The sequence below is a fragment of the Diabrotica virgifera genome, chromosome 7 (genome assembly GCF_917563875.1).
Source record: "Diabrotica virgifera virgifera chromosome 7, PGI_DIABVI_V3a".
Taxonomy (NCBI): Eukaryota; Metazoa; Arthropoda; class Insecta; order Coleoptera; family Chrysomelidae; genus Diabrotica; species Diabrotica virgifera.
Genome location: NC_065449.1, coordinates 217,770,666 through 217,791,821, shown reverse-complemented (window position 1 = coordinate 217,791,821; position 21,156 = coordinate 217,770,666). Strand labels below are relative to the sequence as shown.

At 32.8% G+C, this 21,156-nt stretch overlaps 1 protein-coding gene across 7 annotated transcripts in view; it reads right to left on the bottom strand.

The window, feature by feature from the left end:
* The window catches only part of LOC114329862 (casein kinase I), a 149,439-nt gene that overhangs the window by 45,727 nt on the left and 82,556 nt on the right, over window positions 1-21,156 (bottom strand). For all 7 annotated transcript variants that reach the window (XR_007699242.1, XM_050655759.1, XM_050655757.1 and 4 more), the window contains exon 4: window positions 16,934-17,136. Coding sequence is in view for 6 of the 7 variants with exons in the window: in XM_050655759.1 (XP_050511716.1) it covers window positions 16,934-17,136 (203 nt within the window). In the remaining variant the exon portion in view is untranslated. The remainder of the gene's footprint in view (window positions 1-16,933; window positions 17,137-21,156) is intronic.

The window sequence follows — 21,156 nt, the reverse complement described above, 5'->3', positions numbered from 1 at the left end:
CTTTGTTTGCTTTATTCACCTGATCTTCCACTTTTGTTTCGAGCTTTCCGTAGCTGCATAGTGTGATGCCTAGATATTTAAACTCCATGACTTGTTCTATTATTTGACCCTCCAGCTCTAATTTACACCTTATTAGATCTGCTGTTATAACCATGCATTTAGTCTTTTTTAGGGAAATTTACATGTTAAATTTTCTAGCGGTTATACTAAATTCGTGCAGCATACGTTGTAAATCATCTTCACTTTGAGAGATTAGTATTGCGTCGTCTGCATAGCAGATTATTTTAAGTGGTTTTTCTCCCATTTGGTATTCTTTTTTTGTTCCTACTTTTTTTATTTTTTCGTCCATGATCAGGTTGAACAACAGAGGACTCAGAGAATCTCCCTGTCTTATCCCATTGTAATTTTGAAAATTGTATATACCATTCAAAAGTTACCGATCTCAGAAATTTTATTCAATTTCTATTTAAAAAGGGAAAAATGTTTTTTCTCAAAGTTCGCATCACCCCGTGGAATATTCTAGCATCTATAAAATACTAAAATTAAAACCTAACTATAGCCTCATTCCTTCTCAACATTCAGTTTTTTCATTCATTCGTTTATGTTGGATAATAAAAAAGTTAAGGACTTTAATAACTAGCCATGTTTTTCATAGACAAAGTGTGTTTTTAAATGGCAAACTTTAAGGAGTAATTGTGCATGAGAAAATAAAGTCAGTTTGCTTTACGAGAAAAACGTATGTCCACAAATGCATCGTTTCCGAGATAGGGGGTGTTGAAGTTTTTCTGACGAACTGACGATTTATTTATTGCTTTAAAACCAGTTGACCAGTTGGTGGGTTTTAAGAGGTAGTTATTGCACATTTTTTAACTAGAGTTAAGAATTTAATATTCACCATTGGCGCGCATACGGGTAATATGAGCCGAAAAATACGTAATTTAATATGAAGTCAAAAATGTATAAAAATTAATTTTTTTTAAATTGTACCAAAACGCCCCATTATTTTTGTCCGACAAGTGATCCAATATGCATTACACATGTAAAAAAACAGTACAAAATAAAAATAACATCTGTGGTAATAAATAAAAAAATTTCAGGAAATTGACATTTTCGGCGGGTCCGACTGCGCATATGCCCCGTGAAAACTGTCTGACAAGGTTACCACATTATTGTAAAAAGGTTTTATGGTAGATACCGTTAAAATTATCCATGTGGTAATAAATTTATTATTTTCATAAATTTTAAGTTATTTTTCTGGTGTAACTTCAATGATATTATGCTAAAAATGATGGTGTATCGCATATTTAAAATGCGTTTATCTCGAAAACGGTTGAGTTTAGGAAGATGAAAGAAGTATACCTTTATTAAGTAAAACTAATAGGAAAATAAAAATTTTAATGTCAAAATTATACAGAGTGAGGGATAAAAAAAATTGAACGTAATAAATGAGTGCTGAAAGGCATATGTGACGCCCTCTGGGCAATGCATAATTTTTGGTAAGGAATTTAGATTTCTCGACCCAAGAAACCCCCAAATATAAAATTTCATGTTGTTATCTCATACCTATCAGGAAATATTAAATAATAAATAAAAAAAAAGTTTAACTTTGACACCCTGTATCTCGGCTCTTATAAACTTTGTACTAAGGTAAGTTAGCTTAAATCGGCCTATTTTAACCTCAGGAACCTGAGGTTAAGCTATGGCCCATTCTTTACCAAACACCCTGTATGCATAAAAATTACTTCTTCTTTTAATTGTACCAAAACGCCCCATTATTTTTGTCCGACAAGTGATCCAATATGCATTACACATGTAAAAGAACAGTACAAAATAAAAATGACATCTGTGGTAATAAATAAAAAAATTTCAGGAAATTGACATCTTCGGCGCGTCCGACTGCGCATATGCCCCGTGAAAATTGTCCGACAAGGTTACCACATTATTGTAAAAAGGTTTTATGATAGATACCGTTAAAATTACCGATGTGGTAATAAATTTATTATTTTCATAAATTTGACATATTTAGCGTGTCCGACGCGTCATATGCCCCAATATTTTTGTCCGACAAAATTGTTTTCGTTGTTTATATGATAAAATCCATTGATTAAAATAGAATGACCAATGTGGTAATAAATTTTTTTCTTGCATAAAATTGACAACTTCGTCACCGCTTGACAGACAAACGCCCCACTACCATAATGCGCCAAGCTCAAAATTTGTCCGACTCCACCCAAATAACAAGTACAAAAAGTTTCAACGGTGTGGTCATAAATAATAATTGTATATGCGGGCCCAAGGCCTATATAAATATCGAGTTTTTGAAAGTTTATACTTCCGTAACACCTAACAAGCAACTTACTTGTTACATTTGGTTTCCCAATAAGAAAGAATATACAGGGTGTTTGGTAAAGAATAGGCCATAGCTTAACCTCAGACTCCTGAGCTTAAAATAGGTCGATTTAAGCTAACTTACCTTAGTACAAAAGTTGATAATAACCGAAATACAGGGTGCCAAAGTTAAATTTTTATTTTATTTATTTTTGAATATTTCCTGACGGGCATGGTACAACAATACGAAATTTGGTAAGTGGTGCTGGTATTGTACAATCTACTAAATTATGTTAAACAAACGTTTCTGGCTACTACCAGAGGCGTACGACGGGGGAACGTGAATGGTCGACCATTCCCAAATTCTACGTCACTCGCGGAATTGATATTTTAGTGCAATTTTTTAATTCTCCAATACTTTCTATGTAACAAACGTATTCTTCATTCGTAACGATAAAGCCATTATTTTTCGAGATATTTGAAGCTAAAAACGAAGGAGCATAATACATTAATCAAAATAAGTGTGCCTTTTCATTTTTAACTTCAAATATCTCGAAAACTCATGAATTTATCGTTACGAATGAAGAGTATATTATTTGCATAGAAGTATAGAAGAATCTAAAAATTATGCTAAAATAGCAGTTTCATCAGTGGCGTAGAATTTGGGAAGGGTCAACCATTCACTTTCCCCTGTCGTACGCCTCTGGTAGTAGCCAGAAACGATTATTCAACATAATTTAGTAGGGTGTACAGTGCCTACACTTTCTGCCAAGTATAACACGGATATGTCAAATTATTTAAAGTATTCTTTTTTTTTAATAATTTATTCTTTATTAAATTTAAAACTTTAAGAACTATGTGTGCCCGATACTATAAAAGCATTTGCCATATCCTTATGGTACTTGGCAGAAAGTGTAAGTACTGTGCATCCTACTAAATTATGTTAAATAATCGTTTGTGGTTAATACCAGAGGCGTACGACAGGGGAAAGTGAATGGTTGACCCTTGCCACATTCTACGCCACTGATGAAAGTGCTATTTTAGCATAATTTTTAGATTCTCCAATACTTTCTATGCAAATAATACACTCTTCATTCGTAACGATAGTCATGAGTTTTCGAGATATTTGAAGTTGAAAATGAAAAGGCACACTTATTTTGATTAATGTATTATGCTCCTTCGTTTTTAGCTTCAAATATCTCGAAAACTGATGGCTTTATCGTTACGAATAAAGAGTATGTTTTTTACATAAAAAGTACTGGAGAATAAAAAAATTGCACTAAAATAGCAATTCCGCCAGTGGCGTAGAATTTGGGAAGGGTCAAAAATTCACGTTCCCCCGTCGTACGCCTCTGGTAGTAGCCAGAAACGTTTGTTTAACATAATTTAGTAGATTGTATGTACAGCTGGTTCCAAAAAAAAAACTGATACAACTCTTAAAGCGTATTTTGTAGAAAATTGGGCAGTGTATTTTGAAGGATAAATACTTATTATTTACATACTGTCACTGTCACTGTCAAATCTCAAAATTTGTCTGATAACTTATTTTGTTCAACCTCAAAAAATGGTTCCACATGCTGGCAAAGAACTAAAAGCAAGAATTGTAACGAAATCAAAAGATGGTTGGTCACTATCTGCCGTAGCGAACCATTTCAACGTAAGCAGAACAACAGTTTTTAATATTAATAAAAGATGGAGAGAACAAGAAACTCTCGAAAGAAAGCAAGGTTCTGGAAGACCAAGAATATCTACCGCTCATGAAGATCGTACGCTTTTTGAGAGATTAGAAGAGAATCCTTTTAATACATAATATATGATGTTATATTTATATTATTTTAATATATGAATTAACATATGTAATCAGTTGTTTGTTGTTTGTTTATTTATTTTATTATTTTTCTGTCATAATAAATATAATATAATGTCAGACCAATCAAATACACTGCTCAAAATAATCAAATCTTATTAAGGGCCGGTATTTCCAACCTCACTTAAGCCTAGGTTTAAACCGAATAATTTTAGGGCCGGTATTTCAATAGCTACTTAAGCTTTTGCTTAGCTAAGCCTGTGTCAAAAGTTAAGGAGAAGCTTAAGCCGGGTGCCGTATTTCCATCATTTCCTTAACTAAACTGATGCTCAACTGTAAAGTTAATTGGTTTGGTACCTCTGAATACGTCAAAATGCCAAAACTAACTGTTCTGAGGTAAAAACCACTACTGTTGACGTTTAATTTTATATTGTCAATGTCAATTACTTCACATAATTTTTGTGTACATGGTACATGTGTTGTTAGTTTATTGTCTATATTTTCTCTGGTTATATTTTTACTGTTATTTTGCATAAGCAATAGATCCGTGTTTGTAATTTTGTTTATTGGATATATTCCTTAAAATGTCAAATTCGAATGTAAGTTTATTTTTGTAAAATAAATATACCTACCAAGCATTGCAGAAATAAATAATTTTCATGTGCCTACACCTTCCAAAAGTAGTAAGAATTTTAATAATCGTTATTACGATTAATAGATTAATAGATTATTATTTTTAATAGTCTAATAATAACGTTATTACTCAAAAGTTGGTTTTCAAAATAACTTTCTAATTAATAATCTATAGAAATAACCTCAAAAAACAGAAAACAAATTTTAAGCAAAGGCTTAAACCAACTCCCGCGCGAGCTTAAAATTATTTGGTTTAAGCCTAGGCTTAAGCATCAAATTGAAGTGGAAATACAGGCATCTAAGCTTAAGCAAAGGCTTAAAGTAAGCTTTGGCTTAAGGGAGGTTGGAAATACCGGCCCTTAATCTCGGGCGGGAGTTGGTTTAAGCCTTTGCTTAAAATTTGTTTTCTGTTTTTTAGGTTATTTCTATAGATTATTAATTATAAAGTTATTTTAAAAACCAACTTTTTAGTAATAACGTTATTATTAGATTATTAAATAATAATCTATTAATTTATTAATCGTAATAACGATAATTAAAATTCTTACTACTTTTGGAGGGTGTAGGCACATGAAAATTGTTTATTTCTACAATGCTTGGTAGGTATATTTATTTTACAAAAATAAACTTACATTCCAATTTGACATTTTAAGGAATATATCCAATAAACAAAATTACAAAGACGGATCTATTGCTTACGCAAAATAACAATAAAAATATAACCAGAGAAAATATAGACAATAAACTAACAACATATGTAGTACATACCATGTACAAAAAAGTAAATGAAGTATGAAGTAAATGACATTGATACAGATGACAAGATAAAATTAAATGTCAACAGTAGTGGTTTCTACCTCAGAACAGTTAGTTCTGGCATTTTGACGTATTCAGAGGTACCAAACCAATTAACTTTACAGCTGAGCATCAGATTAGTTAAGATAATGATGGAAATACGGCACCCAGCTTAAGCTTCTCCGTCACTTTTGCCACAGGCTTAGCTAAGCAAAAGCTTAAGTAGCTATTGAAATACCGGCCCTAAGAGTCGTATCAGTTTTTTTTGGAACCAGCTGTACAACACCAGTACCACTTACCAAATTTCGTGTTGTCCCGTATCTGTCAGGAAATATTCAAAAATAAATAAAATAAAAGTTTAACTTTGGCACCCTGTATTTAGGTTATTATCAACTTTTGTATTAAGGTAAGTTAGCTTAAATCGACCTATTTTAAGCTCAGGAATCTAAGGTTAAGCTATGGCCCATTCTTTACCAAACACTCTGTATGTACTCAAGAAGTTTTAAAATCATTTTAAAAGACGTTAGGATAGGAAGCCTTTTACATTTTGCAATAATGTAGAGCTAGGAAAAAATGGCTCATGGCTTTTAGTAGAAAACTACTGTTTTTCGAAATGTTCTCGATGAAGATTAATACACTTTCTCATTTGCTAGTAATGAAGACTATTATTTTTCGAAATATTCTCTATGAGAACTATGCCATTTTTCATGTGCTACAACCAACACTGGAAACGGTTATAAGGCTTGTTTGATAGTCAAAATTGTGTTTTTAAAGACATCGACTACATCTTCCGACGACCGCAATTTATGACTACATACTTCGTCTTTGATTTCTAAGAAAAGTTAAAAAATCACTGTGACTGAGGATGATTGCGAACTTACATTATCGTCGTTGAGAATAATGCATCGTTTAGGTTGGTTATACTAAGCTTGAAAATGGTTTGTGGCAAACAGATGGTTGTATACGCATAAGTACATAATAGCAGTTCTTTGAGCTTACGAAGTAATTGTTGCTACATGACCACCTTGACATGTTGCCAAATGTTGCAACCTTCTATTTGGAGACGTCGAGGACAAATGATTTTTGTTGAAGTATTTTTTAAAAATATGCAAAAGTTACAGGTTTAATCAGCTTAATAAAATGTATGCCTTGATGAAAATAGAGTGATAGGTGATAGGGTGATTCAGCTGCACTAAATGGGCTCAATTTTAAATGGAAACAACAATTTTAGCCAATAAATACATCACCTCAAAGATACAGTCTATACATAAGGTTTCTACACCTACAAAAACTTAAAAAAGAGGAGTTGACTACAAAAAAAACTGAATATTATGAAAGCCAATCAACAGATATAAATATGGCTAATTGAATTTATCGACTATTTAGAAATGCATCAACGTAAAAAAATTATTAAAAACGTATACCTATTTAAAAATTAGAGTGACACAAAAATATAAAAATACCCCGATTAAGAAAAAATAAATAAAATTAAAAGAACATTCACGTGTCTACCTACACATATAGATTCAAGGCTATTATTATCATTATAATTATTTATATCCTATAAAATATTACACACCTTCCTGATAAGAATGGAATATCGAATCATTTCAATATGCCTCTGTTTATAAGGTTGTATAAAACTGTCAAGGTTTTTCACTTTTTTGTGCAATTGCTTTGCAAAATATATTATAGTAGTATATTTACAAAAAATAAAGAATTTGTTTATCTCGATTTTTTATACAATACAAGTGACGTCTACCACAAATATTATAAATTATTAAGTCAACAAATACTAAATGGAAACTTTTAATTATGTGAATCGAATATGTTGACAAATATACAGGGTGACAATTTGAAAACTTCCACCCGTAATATTTTTATTTTTGTAAATATTATGAAAAATCTGGGAAAGACGTCTATTTTGGTTTTTGTTATGTCTCAGTCAGTGTGTCTCAAAAGTTCATTCCGCATAGGATAAGTTCGACAGCGAAAGTGTTAAAGAGAGAAACTTTCATTGGATATAAAAGAAAAACAATTTTCTAAATTTTTGGTTTCATTAGTTCTATTGACACAACAAATAAATTTTCTTACAACCTTCCTCTGTTAGACCTAGACGGCTGATAAATTATTGTCGAATTTCCCTCTTATTCTTCTTTAGAGTTCCCAATTAGGCCCGGCGCAAATTGAACCTAAGCCAGACACAACCTGCGCCGGCGGGACAGGTGACCCGTGCATTTATTTTTCTAGCGTGCCGCATATTGAACACAATCCAACCCAACCGTTGTCTATCGACGTGTCGAATAGAGACGGGCAAAATCAGTGCGGACATGTAACGGTTACGTTTGATACCGGTTCTCAGTGGTACTGAGTACAAATACTGATGTATCTGATCCTTGTACTGAATTGAGTAGGCAACTTAAAATCGGAATTTCCGTACTTGTAACTGGTAACGTTTTAAAAATATCTTACACGTCCCTAGTAGTCGTAGCGGTATGATTTTCGAAAACATCGAATTTGATCATAAGCGGGTGCATAAAAAGATATCTTACACTAAGTATTTTATTTCTGCACATAATACCTACATATTTAAAATAACCTCTCCCCTACTGCTCGGTCATAACTCATATTCCTCAATTTACTGCTGGGATCACAATCATTTACAATTACTGCAGGATCGCAATCATTTACAATTACTGCAGGTCATAATTCATAATCCCTCCGTTACTGAAAGGTCATAAAAAATAACACTATATGCATATTTCGTTTTTAATTTTTAAGCATAAAAAATGTAATATAATATATGCCGACAAGTTGAATTTGAGAGTAATACGATATTTTTATCGATCACGGTTTTAAGTAACATGGACAATTTTTCACCTTATTTTTCTAACAATGTGTTTTTGTAAAGGCATAGCTTTGATTATTAATTTCGTATCGCCACTTATTTAGTCTACCAAAAGTTATCAGAATTTAATGACAAAGACAACGCAGTTTTCACTCGGGGTGTTGACTATGCTAATATTTTTATTTATCATAATAAATTGTACTTAGGTACCATCCATATTTATTTCAGTCAAGTCCATCTCGCAAACAAAAACAAGTAAAAATAAACATCTGGCGGTGAGTCACGCGTCCCTCGGCCCAAGAAAACTGTACGCCGATGACAAACGTTCCCAAGCGAGACCTGCGAACGAATGCATAGTAGGATGCGCAAATCTGTCTACGCAGTTAGCCGGTGCGGGTTGTGTCTTGCTTAGGTTCAATTTGCGCCGGGCCTTGTAGTTAAATGGAAAAGCAGGAAAATGTCCAGGAAGTAGGACAGTGCAGAATTTGAAAGCGATGCAGGTCAGCAGTGGACAGACGTGGTGAAGAAGACAGGAGACTGGAGGCGAATTGTGACAGAAGTGAAAAACACCATTGGTTGTTGAGCCCAGTTGCTGAGAATCTATATACAGCGCGCTGGAATAAGTGTTACCCCCCCCCCCCCTTATTAACTTATTTATTTTTAGCACATAAGCAAACGGACAGGTTGATTTTTAAAATAATCAAAGTATATTATAACATCAATGTTTCGAACTTTACACGATCCCTCTTCAGGTGACAGGCACAACTTTGATTTTTTTAAACGGGAAAGTACATCATGTGATTTTTGACCATTTTTGAGAGCGTAGGCGTAAAGTTTCGATCGAATTACTTTTAAACGCATTCATTTTTTTCGAATCCTGAGAAAACTAATAAGTATTTTTGAAAAATTTACACGCAGAACAAATTATTACATTATTACCGAGGCCTGAAAGTCTCATAGAATAACCAAAAAATTTTCTTTTGAATGACATGTATTTGAAATTAAAAATCCGACTAATTTTTCTCTTTTTTCACCCCTTTGACTTATTAAAATAATTATTATAAAAGGTCTCAGGGACTTTCGACCCTCGATAATACTGTAATATTTCATTCTGCGTTTGCATTTTTCAAAAGTACTTACTAGTTTTCTCAGGATTCGAATATTCTGGGAAAAATAATTCGACCGAAATTTTGCGCCTACAGTCTCAAAAAGGATTAAAGTATTATACATCTTTGTAATCAGTATTTCAAAACCATTTAAATGAGGTGTCACATGATGTACTTTCCCATTAAAAAAAAATCAAAGTTATGCCTGTCACCAGTGCCCGTATTCTTGAATTTCAGGGAGTAGAAATGGTAAGAGAAAGTGACGTAAAAGTAGGCGTGGCTCCCTAAAACCGAAAATGCTGTATTCTTGAAAAAAATTCTCTTAATCTTTGAGAGAAATGTCACTCCCTGAGGGAGTAATAATTTCTACTGGTAGTATGTAAGAGAAATTGAAAATGGGAGTGAAAATAACAATACATAACCTTAGAAAAGCAGAGAGAACTGAGAGAAGTCTCAAAACCGTCTGTTTATTTCTATCTGCTTTCTTCAATATCCATGTTTGGGATGCATAATATTATGTAGCTGTTTTTCATATTTTCATATTCATAACTGTTTTTGTGATAGTAAGTCTTCTATGCATCTCTCTGTTACATAATAAAATCTTTTCTGCCTGAAATATCTCAGCTGATCCAGTTGTATGGAACTCTGGTTTTTAATTACAATTTAGAGAGGTTTTTTTATTGAGAGGGTTCCCAATGTCAGATCTTGTCATTTTACACTGAAACTTATCCTTCAATCCACATGTAGATGTTATAATGTAACTTCCATATGCAGATTTATGGATGTTTCTATCTATCTCCATATCTATAGAATAATGTCTTATTAGATATCTATACAAAGATATTTCAAAGAGTAACAAGTTGAATTATAGTGGTTTCGAGGCAAATGTTGGGAAGTGCTTCAATAAAACAATATTTACGAATTGCAAATGATAATAACTCTATAATAACGTTCAGTGAAGATGTCACACATATATTTTGTCATAAAATGGTAATTATTTTAGTTCCAAAGTGTAACAATTCGAGTTGTTTCATTTTGTAACTGATTTTTTTCCTAAGCGTTTTATTTTCTCAGTTGCAAACAGATTTCTAAATTTTACTCTTCAGAGTTGGCTTTGAATGTTAAAAAAATTCAAAGACTGAATGTCCAAGGACAGATTATGAAAGAAATTAATATTTTCACAAGAAGGCATAATATATATTCTTTTCCTATTATGGAATCTCATTACTGCTTAGCTCGCACACAGAGAATATATTTACAGGGGGGCTTGAACTTATCTGAAATGTATCGGTTTTATCTAAAGCAGTGCACAGAAAATAATTGTCAGTCTATTAAAAAGCATTTATATGGAAATACCAATTTTTAATACTGAGTACAATATTTAAATTTTTTCAGCCAAAAAAATGCATGTTCTTTCTGTGAATATTTTAAAGATCTATCCAATGAAGAGAATCTGAAAAAACAGGAAAGCTTTAATCCTCACATTAATGAAAGAACCAAGGTCAATTAGAAAAGAAAACAATTTAAAACTGTCTTGTTCGTCAAAACTCTAGTATGTTGTTTTCGACTTGATAGCAGTTCAGGTTATTCCAAACAGAGACAGAAGTGATTTTTTTTATAAAAGAGGGCTTGCCTGTTACAATTACACAATTTACGATATACATAATAAACAAGGATATTACTTTTTATGGCATGAAGGGTAGCTTGTAGGGGTGTTAACAAAATAGGTGGTTGTTTACTAGAAATATTTGAGGGATCATGTTACAGTAAAACGTCATATTTTATTTTATTTAATCAGTTAAGCCCATTTGTACCTTTCGGTGTTGGGCTCAGAAACGTCATATTTTACTCAGATAATTGCACTGGGCAAAATAAAAATAAGTTTATATATGCCCTTTAATCAGACATTGTCTTAAATACACATATTGAAAGCATTACTCGTAAGTTCTTTGTGGTAGAACACATCCAAAACTAGGGTGATACAATGCATGCTCTTATAGAATGTGAAAAATAAAATGCTCTGAAAGGAGGACCACTGTATGTGCCTTCACAACTAACACCTATAATAAATTTGGCAAAGAAAACTGGAAAACCCTATATTACTATTATCTTTCGAGATTTCATGAATATTAAAGCTTTAGTTAAAAACACAGCTAACTACACCAAAAATATCAGCGAGGAAACAATGAAATGGAATGATGTGCATATTGTTAAAGTAGAAAAATTAGCCCACTACACAATTTTATACAAAAAAATATTTTTTTAGAAGGAGTTCTAAAGTACAAATGTTAACCGGAGAACAAGAGGATAGCGAGCAAATATTGATATCAGACTTCTCATAGATGCTAATCAGTTATAACAGAGACTCTCCATTTATATTCGTTGAACGTTTGTATTCTTTGGTTTAATCAATGTATAATTTTATTATCAATAAATAATTATGTAAGTGGGTGTACAGATATTCCTGCGCTCACAATATTCTTTTTTATACATACAAAAGTGTATAATCTCTAATTTTTTTGTTTTAGCATAGTGTATAGTATATCATGTGGCCAAGTTATAATCATATTTTTTGTGCTACTAAAATCATTTGTATTATTTTATCCTGCTGTATAACAAAATGATTTTAAACTAAATATGAATTTAATTTGTTGGTTACTATACCCTATTCCACGAACATACGCCTGTTTTGGATTACTTCGACAACGAATATTTTACTGTGCAAAATAAGAAGAACGAAAGTAAATTGCAAATTACATTGTTGTTTATTGGAATAATTATTAGCGCCATTTACTTTCGTACTTCTTATGTCGCACAGTAAAATATTCGTTGTCGAAGTAATCCAAAACAGGCGTATGTTCGTGGAATGGCCCATACAAAGTTAGGTAGGTTATAGTTTTTGTATATCGATGGCTTATGTGAAAACCTCGTATCTCATTTTTTTTCGAAAATGACATTTTGGTTGTTTTAGTTTGAAAACCTTGTCTCTCACGATTTACAACCGTTAGAAAAAATCCAAATACACTAGACTATTTTCTACAGCCGAAAAAAGAAACCACGTATATCAATTGCTCTCTTGATTTAGTGTGAATACCACGTATATTTAATACCCAAGAATTTGGTACTTAATTTGGAGTATTTGTTTCAGAGATTCGACTTAGAGAAATGTTTTTTGTGAACAGTAAAAGGTAGTCCTGCATACAGAAACATTTTATGAAGCTTAAATCAAAAGATTTGTACTGCATCAACCTAGTATTTGGAGGTGTGCATTAAGCTATGAAAAATGAAAACCTCGTAAATAATAATAAACACAACCTCATTTAAGATGAAAAACACGTATATCAAGGAGGTTATCATAGTTACTTGGGCAAAGGCTCTATATACTGCAAGGATATTTACGTGTTTTTCATAGTTAATATTTGTATTTCCAATCTAATAGCAACATTTAACACTTTTAGCTCTAGGCCAATATCAGATATTTGTCTCAATGTGCTCGAATTAAAATTATGTAACGGTAATTTTTGTTTTTAGGTTATATTATGCAGAAAATCAGTTTTTTGCCTCTCCTGTAAAATTGTAATTTAATGAGATACCAGGTTTTCACACTAAGCCATCGATATCTAAAAAAACAACAACCAATAGACACACCGAATAACATACAAAACATGTAACGTTAGTGAGAACACGAGAAATCTTTGTCAACGTTGTGTACATACAAAAAGAGAAAATAAAGGCCGGATTAATGTTGAGTTTAAGAAACCTCAACAAAGAAATAAAATAAAGGTGCAAAGCTGGTAATCGCCACAATCAAAACAACTAGCCAAGAGTTGTATTTATGGTTGTATTTAGGAAAATACTCTACACTCTTCAGAAAAACTGTTTCTTTTTTGATTGTCGAAGTCCGAAGTCGAAAAATCATGTAAACAAAAACAAATGATCAGGTTGACAGTTGACGGTATGTCATTTGCCAATATTTAACTTTTGTGATTGGTTCAAATTTTCAACAACAATCCGGCAACACTGTTCGCAGTTTCTCTCATTCCTTTCTACTCCCTCGATTCAAGAATACAGCTTTTTAAAATCGAGAGAAATTATGAAGGAGTAGAAAAGCGAGCTAGTGTAGTAGGGAGTAAAATTTTCTCTCGATTCAAGAATAAGCACACTGAAGGGGGATCGCGTAAAGTTCGAAACATTGATGTTATAATGTACTTTGTGTGCTAAAAATATATAAGTTAATAAGGGAGGGAGGGGGTAACACTTAATCCAGCGCAAAATTCATGCTTAATCTTAATTGCTAATCATTATTTTCGTACCGAAAAGCGGATTCATGGCGATTGCTATAGTACTCTTATGCACTGAGGCTGAAAAACATTTGCGTCGATTGCGTTCACGGGAAAACTTTTGAGAACTATTCGGCGGCAAATATTGGGGATTTTTTGCCCAGAAAAATTTGTAGTGAGTATTTGACGAAATTTATTGTGGGGATTATTCGTGGCATGTGATACGCAGTAACGACAATCGCCTTATAAACAATGTGTTCAGAAGAAAGGCCAGATGGAAGAAGGTCTGTTGGGCGGTCTAGAAAAAGGTGGAAAGATGCAGTCAAAGATCTAGAGAAAATTGGAGTGCGATAATGGGAATTAGTGGCACAGGACCGACAAACATGGAAGGCAATGGTAAACGCGACAAAGACTCACGAAGAGTTGTAGCGCCATTGATGATGATGATGATTATTCGTGGGGATTTTTTGTCCAATAATAATTTGTACAGATTTTTTGTCCGGGATTATTTGTCCGTGCACGTCTTGATCATGTACCCACAACTATGTTTATAATGAAGGAAAACAGCCTTTCGTCATTGTAGTTTATTCTAAACATCCTGTCACTTAAAAGACACATTTTGTGAGGAAATATCCGATTTACATCATAAAAATTATCTGAATATTATGTATATAGTACACTAATGATACCAGTATGAGTATATTATCCACATAGTGTGGTTTTATTACCATATTCCCAAAATAAACATTTTTCCCAAACGGTACAATTTATCACCACACTGCATCATAATTATTTACGAAAACTCATGTATAATTACGGTGACCATATGTACTTATTTAAGTAGGACAGTACTTATTTTTAAATATTGTCCTAATGTACTTTAAAACCTTTCTAAGGACACGCGAATGTACTTATTTTTTCTAAAAAATGAATATTTTTATCTTTTACTACTTTTAAACAAATTTCTTTGTATACTGTTCCAGCTTTTGGGTCTTAATGGTTTCCAATATTTCCATTCTTTTGTTCACTCTTCTCCTGACTTCGTTGTTTGTTACAAGCTCGGTCCATGCTATCTTCAGGTACCTTCACCCACAGTTCAAATGCTTCCAACTTTTTAGTAGTCGACGTGTTAATTGACCATGCTTCTATCCCGTAAAGTAGAGTCGAGAAAATATAACACCTTGCCAGCCTAACTCCCAAGTCTTAATTATTTCAGTTCTCTTGCACAAACTACCTTTCTCATTTTATTGAAGTTGGTTCTTGCCTTCTCTGTTCGAACTTTGATTTATTTAGAGTAATCGTTTGTGTAATTAATTATTGTGCCAAGATAGTTGTAGTTTTCAACTTGTTCTAAAGTTTTACCTTTAATTGTCAGGCTTTTATCATTATTTTGGGTTTTTGATAGCCTCATAAATTTAGTTTTCTTGATGTTTACTGATAATCCATATTGTTCTCCATACTCAACTATCTTGTTCATTAGCTTTTGGAGGTCTTGGAGGTTGTCCGCTATTATGATAGTGTCGTCCGCATATCTAATGTTGTTAATTGGCGTTCCATTTAGGTACCTTTATTCCTGCTGATTCTCCCTCAAGAACTTTTTTCATAATTTCTTCAGAGTATGCATTTAATAGTAGTAGTGACAATACACACCCCTGTCGCACTCCTCTTTTAATTTCGAACTCTTCTGATGTGTGTTCGTTAATGCGTATGTGTGCCTGCTGTTTATAATATAGATTTGTTATAATTCAAAGGTCATTGTATTGTAATTGTTTTGCTTTGAGGACGTCCATTAGCTCTTTGTGGCGGACTTTATCGAAAGCCTCTGGATTAGTAGTGTAAATCCAAAGTTTGTTTCTTCAATATCCATATCAAGTGTTTGGTAAATGCGTTTATGAATGATCTTTAAAAACATTTTAAGTGTGTGAGACATCAGGATTATGGTGCGGTGGTCGCACACAAAACTTCACTGCGCAAGTGAAATATTTTTACACAAAATGTGTAACCTACCTAGAAAACTGGAGTACAAATTTTCATAAAAATTTAAACTGTTCAAAAGCATAGATCTAAAGCGGGCTCCACATTCTCGGCGAAGTTACTTCGCCAAAATTGACCGAAGTTCGAAGTACCCTCTCTACACACTCGTTCTACTTCGCGAGGAAGTGCGATACCGACAAAGATCCCTTTGACCAGAGCAACATAGAATGGAAGTAGAACGAAGTGAGGCAAAGTTACACAAGGTGGCCGTCTACACTCTCGTACTTGTTGAACCTCGATCGACTTCGGCGAGAGTGTGGAGCTCGCATAAGAAGTGAAATAACATGAAACGATGTTTGTTATTCTCTCGAAGCTTTTAAATTGTATATCAAGGCAACCATGTTAAACGACGATCAACTCTTTGACGAACTGGGAATTTCGAAAGACGTGGCTACAAGTGAAAAAATTGCTGAGTGGAACAGAGAAGAAAAAAATAGTCAGGATCGATGGCTTCAAATTTTTAAGTGTGTAGATCAATTCAAACTGAAAAACTTACAAATATTAAACGAATTTATTTTTTGTCTTCCGGGTACTATGTAGTGCGGATATCGAGCATTTATTTTCTGTAATAAATAATTATTATTGGACGTCGGAAAAGTTACAAATGTCCATATCCACTCTCAAGGCAGCGATGCTGGTGTACGCAAATTTTTATGAGACTTGTATAAAATGTTTCATTTACTTCAGTCGAAGCCGGACCTTCTTAAATTCATTTTAAGTTCAGAAAAATATGAATGATGCAGAAAACCGGAAGAAGATTAAGCTATTCCAGGTCCCTCATCTAAAAACTCTTAATTACAGGCTTGTAACTTTTTAAAAGTTAATGTAATGTGTTATATTTAGTTTAATTGATATAATTTTTTATGTCTAGCTACATAGTTTATTTATTTTTAATGCCAAAAAGTTATATTTGTCCAATAACAAGATACATTTTGCGTTTTTAATCCATTTTTTTGTACTTATTTTTCTTTAAAAATATATGGTCACCGTATGTATAATGCGTGTATCTTTACAGTTTTACTTTACTAATTAACATTAGCTGCGAATACATTGGAAGAAAATGCAAAAATCTGAATTTTTAAATTACAGAAATGTCGCTTACCTTGCACAGAACTTCTACGGGCGTGGACATTTTCTTCTCGCTGATCTTCTCATATTTTTGTTTCTTTGTAGCCGCCTTCAATCCCTGCCATGGCAAACAGCCTCTATTGAAATACATCAATACATATCCTAAAGATTCCATGTCATCTCTACGTGACTGCTCAATACCAAGATGTGCATTAATGGACGCGTACCGGGCAGTACCTATGAAAAAAAAAACAAATTGGTTATCGAGTTGAGATCAAAAGTATTGTTTTTAATAAAAATAAAAAATGGTCAAAAAAAGCAATATACACTCGCGATCATAAAAAACGGGTCACTCGATGAATTATTTAAGTTGGATGTCTCGAATTTTCTAAACCTGTTGTCCGATTTGAGTGATTTTTTTAGTATGTTATAGCCTTATTCTTTAACAATATCGCCATATTAATATTGTTGCTAGACAGGTAAATTGTCATTTGTATACCGGGTGTAACAATCATACTGTGTTTATTTCTCAAAGTTTTAAACACCCCGTGGAATATTTTAGCATAGATAAAATATTGAAATTAAAACTCGATTGTAGCCTTAGGCTTTCTTAACCTTTTCTTTTTTAATTTATTTGTTTATGTTGGATATTAAAAAATTTACGCACCTTAACAACTAACCATGTTCTTCATCAATACAGGGTGTTTCTAAATAAGTGGTACAAACTTTAAGGGGCAATTCTGCATGAAAAAATATTGACCGTTTGCTTTATAAACGTATGACCGCAAATTTTTCGGTTTCGAGATACGGGATGTTGAATTTTTTCTTACAAACTGACGATTTATTTATTGGTCTAAAACCGGTTGAGATATGCAAATGACATTTGGCAGATGTTAAGAGGTAGTTATGGCGCATTTTTTGACATACAATTAAGAATTTTATATTCAACATTGGCGTGCATACGTGATGTATCTAAAATGTTTATACCCGTATGCACGCCAATGGTGAATATAGAATTATTAATTGTATGTCAAAAAATCCACAATAACTGCCTCTTTAAACCTACCAAATTTCATTTGCATATCTCTATTGGTTTTAGAGCAATAAATAAATCGTCAGTTTGTAAGAAAAATTTCAACATCCCCTATCTCGGAAACGAAGCATTTGCGGGCATATGTTTATAAAGCAAACTGTCATTATTTTTCATACAGAATTACCCCTTAAAGTTTGTCGCACTTATTTAGAAACACCCTGTATTGATGAAGAACATGGCTACTTATTAACGTGCTTAACTTTTTTATTATCCAACATAAACCAATAAATCAAAAAAGAAAATGTTAAGAGAGCCTAAGGCTACAATTGAGTTTTAATTTCAATATTTTATCTATGCAAAAACATGCCACAGGGTGTTCCGAACTTTTAGGAATAAACACAGTATGATTGTTACACCCGGTATACAATGACAATTTACAGGCCTAACAACAATATTACTATAGCCATATTGCTAAAGAATAAGGCTATAACATACTAAAAAAATCGCTCAAATCGGACAACAGGTTTAGAAAATTCAAGACATCTAACTTGAATAACTCATCGAGTGACCCGCTTTTTATGATCGCGAGTGTATTAAGTGAACTGAAGTTAGTTTCACTGTTTGAAACGTAAAATCTGCAGATATACACACCCAAACTTAAATGGAATCATCTGCTAGTCTGCTATTTCTTATTATTTCGTGCAATTTAAAAAAAAACGAACACATGAAGTGAAACAATATTTATTCTAAAGCAATTTAATAACAAATAATACATAGCAATTAAATAAAACAATAAAGTATTTAAAAAACAAATTGAAACTAGTTGTTTTAAACTCAATAGCAAAATTTCAATGTAAAACTATGTGACGTCACGGGTCGTTTGAACTATTTTAAAATACAGAAGACTTTAAATTTGTACTTCTAAGTTATTATGAGTTTTTGAAGCGTGAAATTTTGGAAATCTGATTTTTATACAAAACTGAACATTATTATGTAATAAAAAAAAATAAGCAAGTTTCCTATTTGTTTTCCGAATCCGTATAGGTAGAAAGTAACAGCACATAAAGGAAAATTTACGTATATTTTTAAATGCAATGTAGGTGGTGAACGTATTGGAACCGCCAGGTAAAATTAAACCCTTTGTTTAATGCGTTTTATAATTGAGCTATAAAATATATTGACATATTTATTTTCTATTTTATTAGGTTACCACCACACTTTATGACGTAACAATATTGGTAACGCAATTGATGCGGCAATATATAAATCCAAATGGCTTCTTGTATTTTGTAACAAGGAATGTTTAATGTATTTACAGACTTTATTATAAATCTGCTTTTAATGTCTTCTATTGACATTCCAATTATTGTAAAGTAAACACATTGATATTTCCTCCTTCAAAACGTGATCTCTTTTAAATACCAGGCTGTTCAAGAAGTTTTGCGGTTCGAAAATATGGGCGTGAAACAATCAAGTATCGTGCAGTGATTGAAATTATATTTATGGCAGGTTTTAAAGCAAAGGAAAGTTTTGAACGAATGTTGAAAATGTATAAGGACTCCTCGCCTTCAATTAGTACAGTAGAAAGATGGTTGCTGAATTTAAACGTGGTTGTACAAGCCTTGAATGCGATCCACGTCAAGGACGTCCAAAGACATCAATAACACCAGAAATCGTAGAAAAATACAGGGTATGGTATTGGAAAATTGTCGAGTGACTAAAAGAGATTTAGTAAAAGCCCTAGGCATTTAATTGGGCAGTGTAAGCAATATTTAAGCAACAGCAACATTCGGAGCGTTCTCGAAAGGATAAAGTAAATTTTGTGCGTCGATTCATCACTATGGATGAGACTTGGGTCTATCACCATGATCTTGAATCAAAACCAAAAGCTAAGGAGTGGTGTGAACCTGGTTTTTCAGGCTCCGCAAGTTTCTTCCAGAAATCGGCCAAGGTGTTAGCATCAGTTTTCGTTAAAAAAGAACCGGTTTGCAGATGTAAATAAATATTTTTCATCAAGACCAGGCACCGTGTCTTAGGAGCATTTTAACAATGGCAACCATCAATGAATTGAATTTCGAATTGTTGGAGAATCCACCGTATTCATCAGATTTGGCCCCTAGCGACTTCTATCTATTTCAAAACCCTAAAAAATTCATGCGTGGAAAGAGTTTTTCGTCAAATAATGGAGTCATAACAGCCGTGGAAAGGTATTTTACCAGCCTTCCAGATTCTCACTACTTCAGGAATGGAATTTATAAATTGCAATCTCGTTGGAGCAAGTGTATTGACGTTCAGGGAGACTGTACTGATTAATAAAGTATATTTCAAACAACAAAATTGTGTTTTTCTTATCGAACCGCAAAACTTATTGAATAGCCTAGTCTAGTATTATAAGCATCTAATTGCCTATTGTTCATTGCAAATAATTATATTACTTTTGTCACACAATCAGAATCTTCAAACAAATTCTGTAGATGAGAAAAAATAATCGTCTAATTCAATAATTTTATCGTATTAAATAATGGCTAATGGTTATTGTCTTTAGTTTCATTAAATGAACCTTATATTTAGCATGACTTCTAGTCACAACTATTAGAGCTGTTGATGATGCAGAACATACTTATTTAGCTTTAGAAATACATATTAGTACGATCTCAAGTTAACCATTGTCTAAAGTTTGATTCGTTTACCCAAGACTACAAATGTGTGGTAGATCGATATAAACTATTGATTTTAAGTAACACCATAGGAAAAAACAAGTGGTGTAAGATGTGGAGACCTTGGGGGCCACTCTATTGTTCCTCGTCTACCAATTTATCTACTGGGAAAACACCTTTTTAAAATAAAGACGAACAGGAAGTGCAAACTGGAAGGAAGTGGAAACTGACTGCAAGGGGGTATAAGTGTTGAGCTTGTGGCTGTCATGAAGATTCTCTTCACTTCAATATCTGCAGTTTTGTCGATTCACTGTTCCATGCAAACAGAAGGTTGCTTTATGCCAAAATATCATAATTTAAAAACAAAAATCGACTTGTTTTGGGATTTGTCTCCAAAGTCACCTATTCTCGGAAAAAATAATTTATTCCATAATTTTGTCCCTCACTGAGGAATTTTAAATAAAAGTTTCTATTTACCAGATGGCTCTAACAAGTTGATCATCCATTATACGAGTACGCACTTATTTATTAAACAGAAAATTCTGTCTGTATTTGCTATAAGGTCAT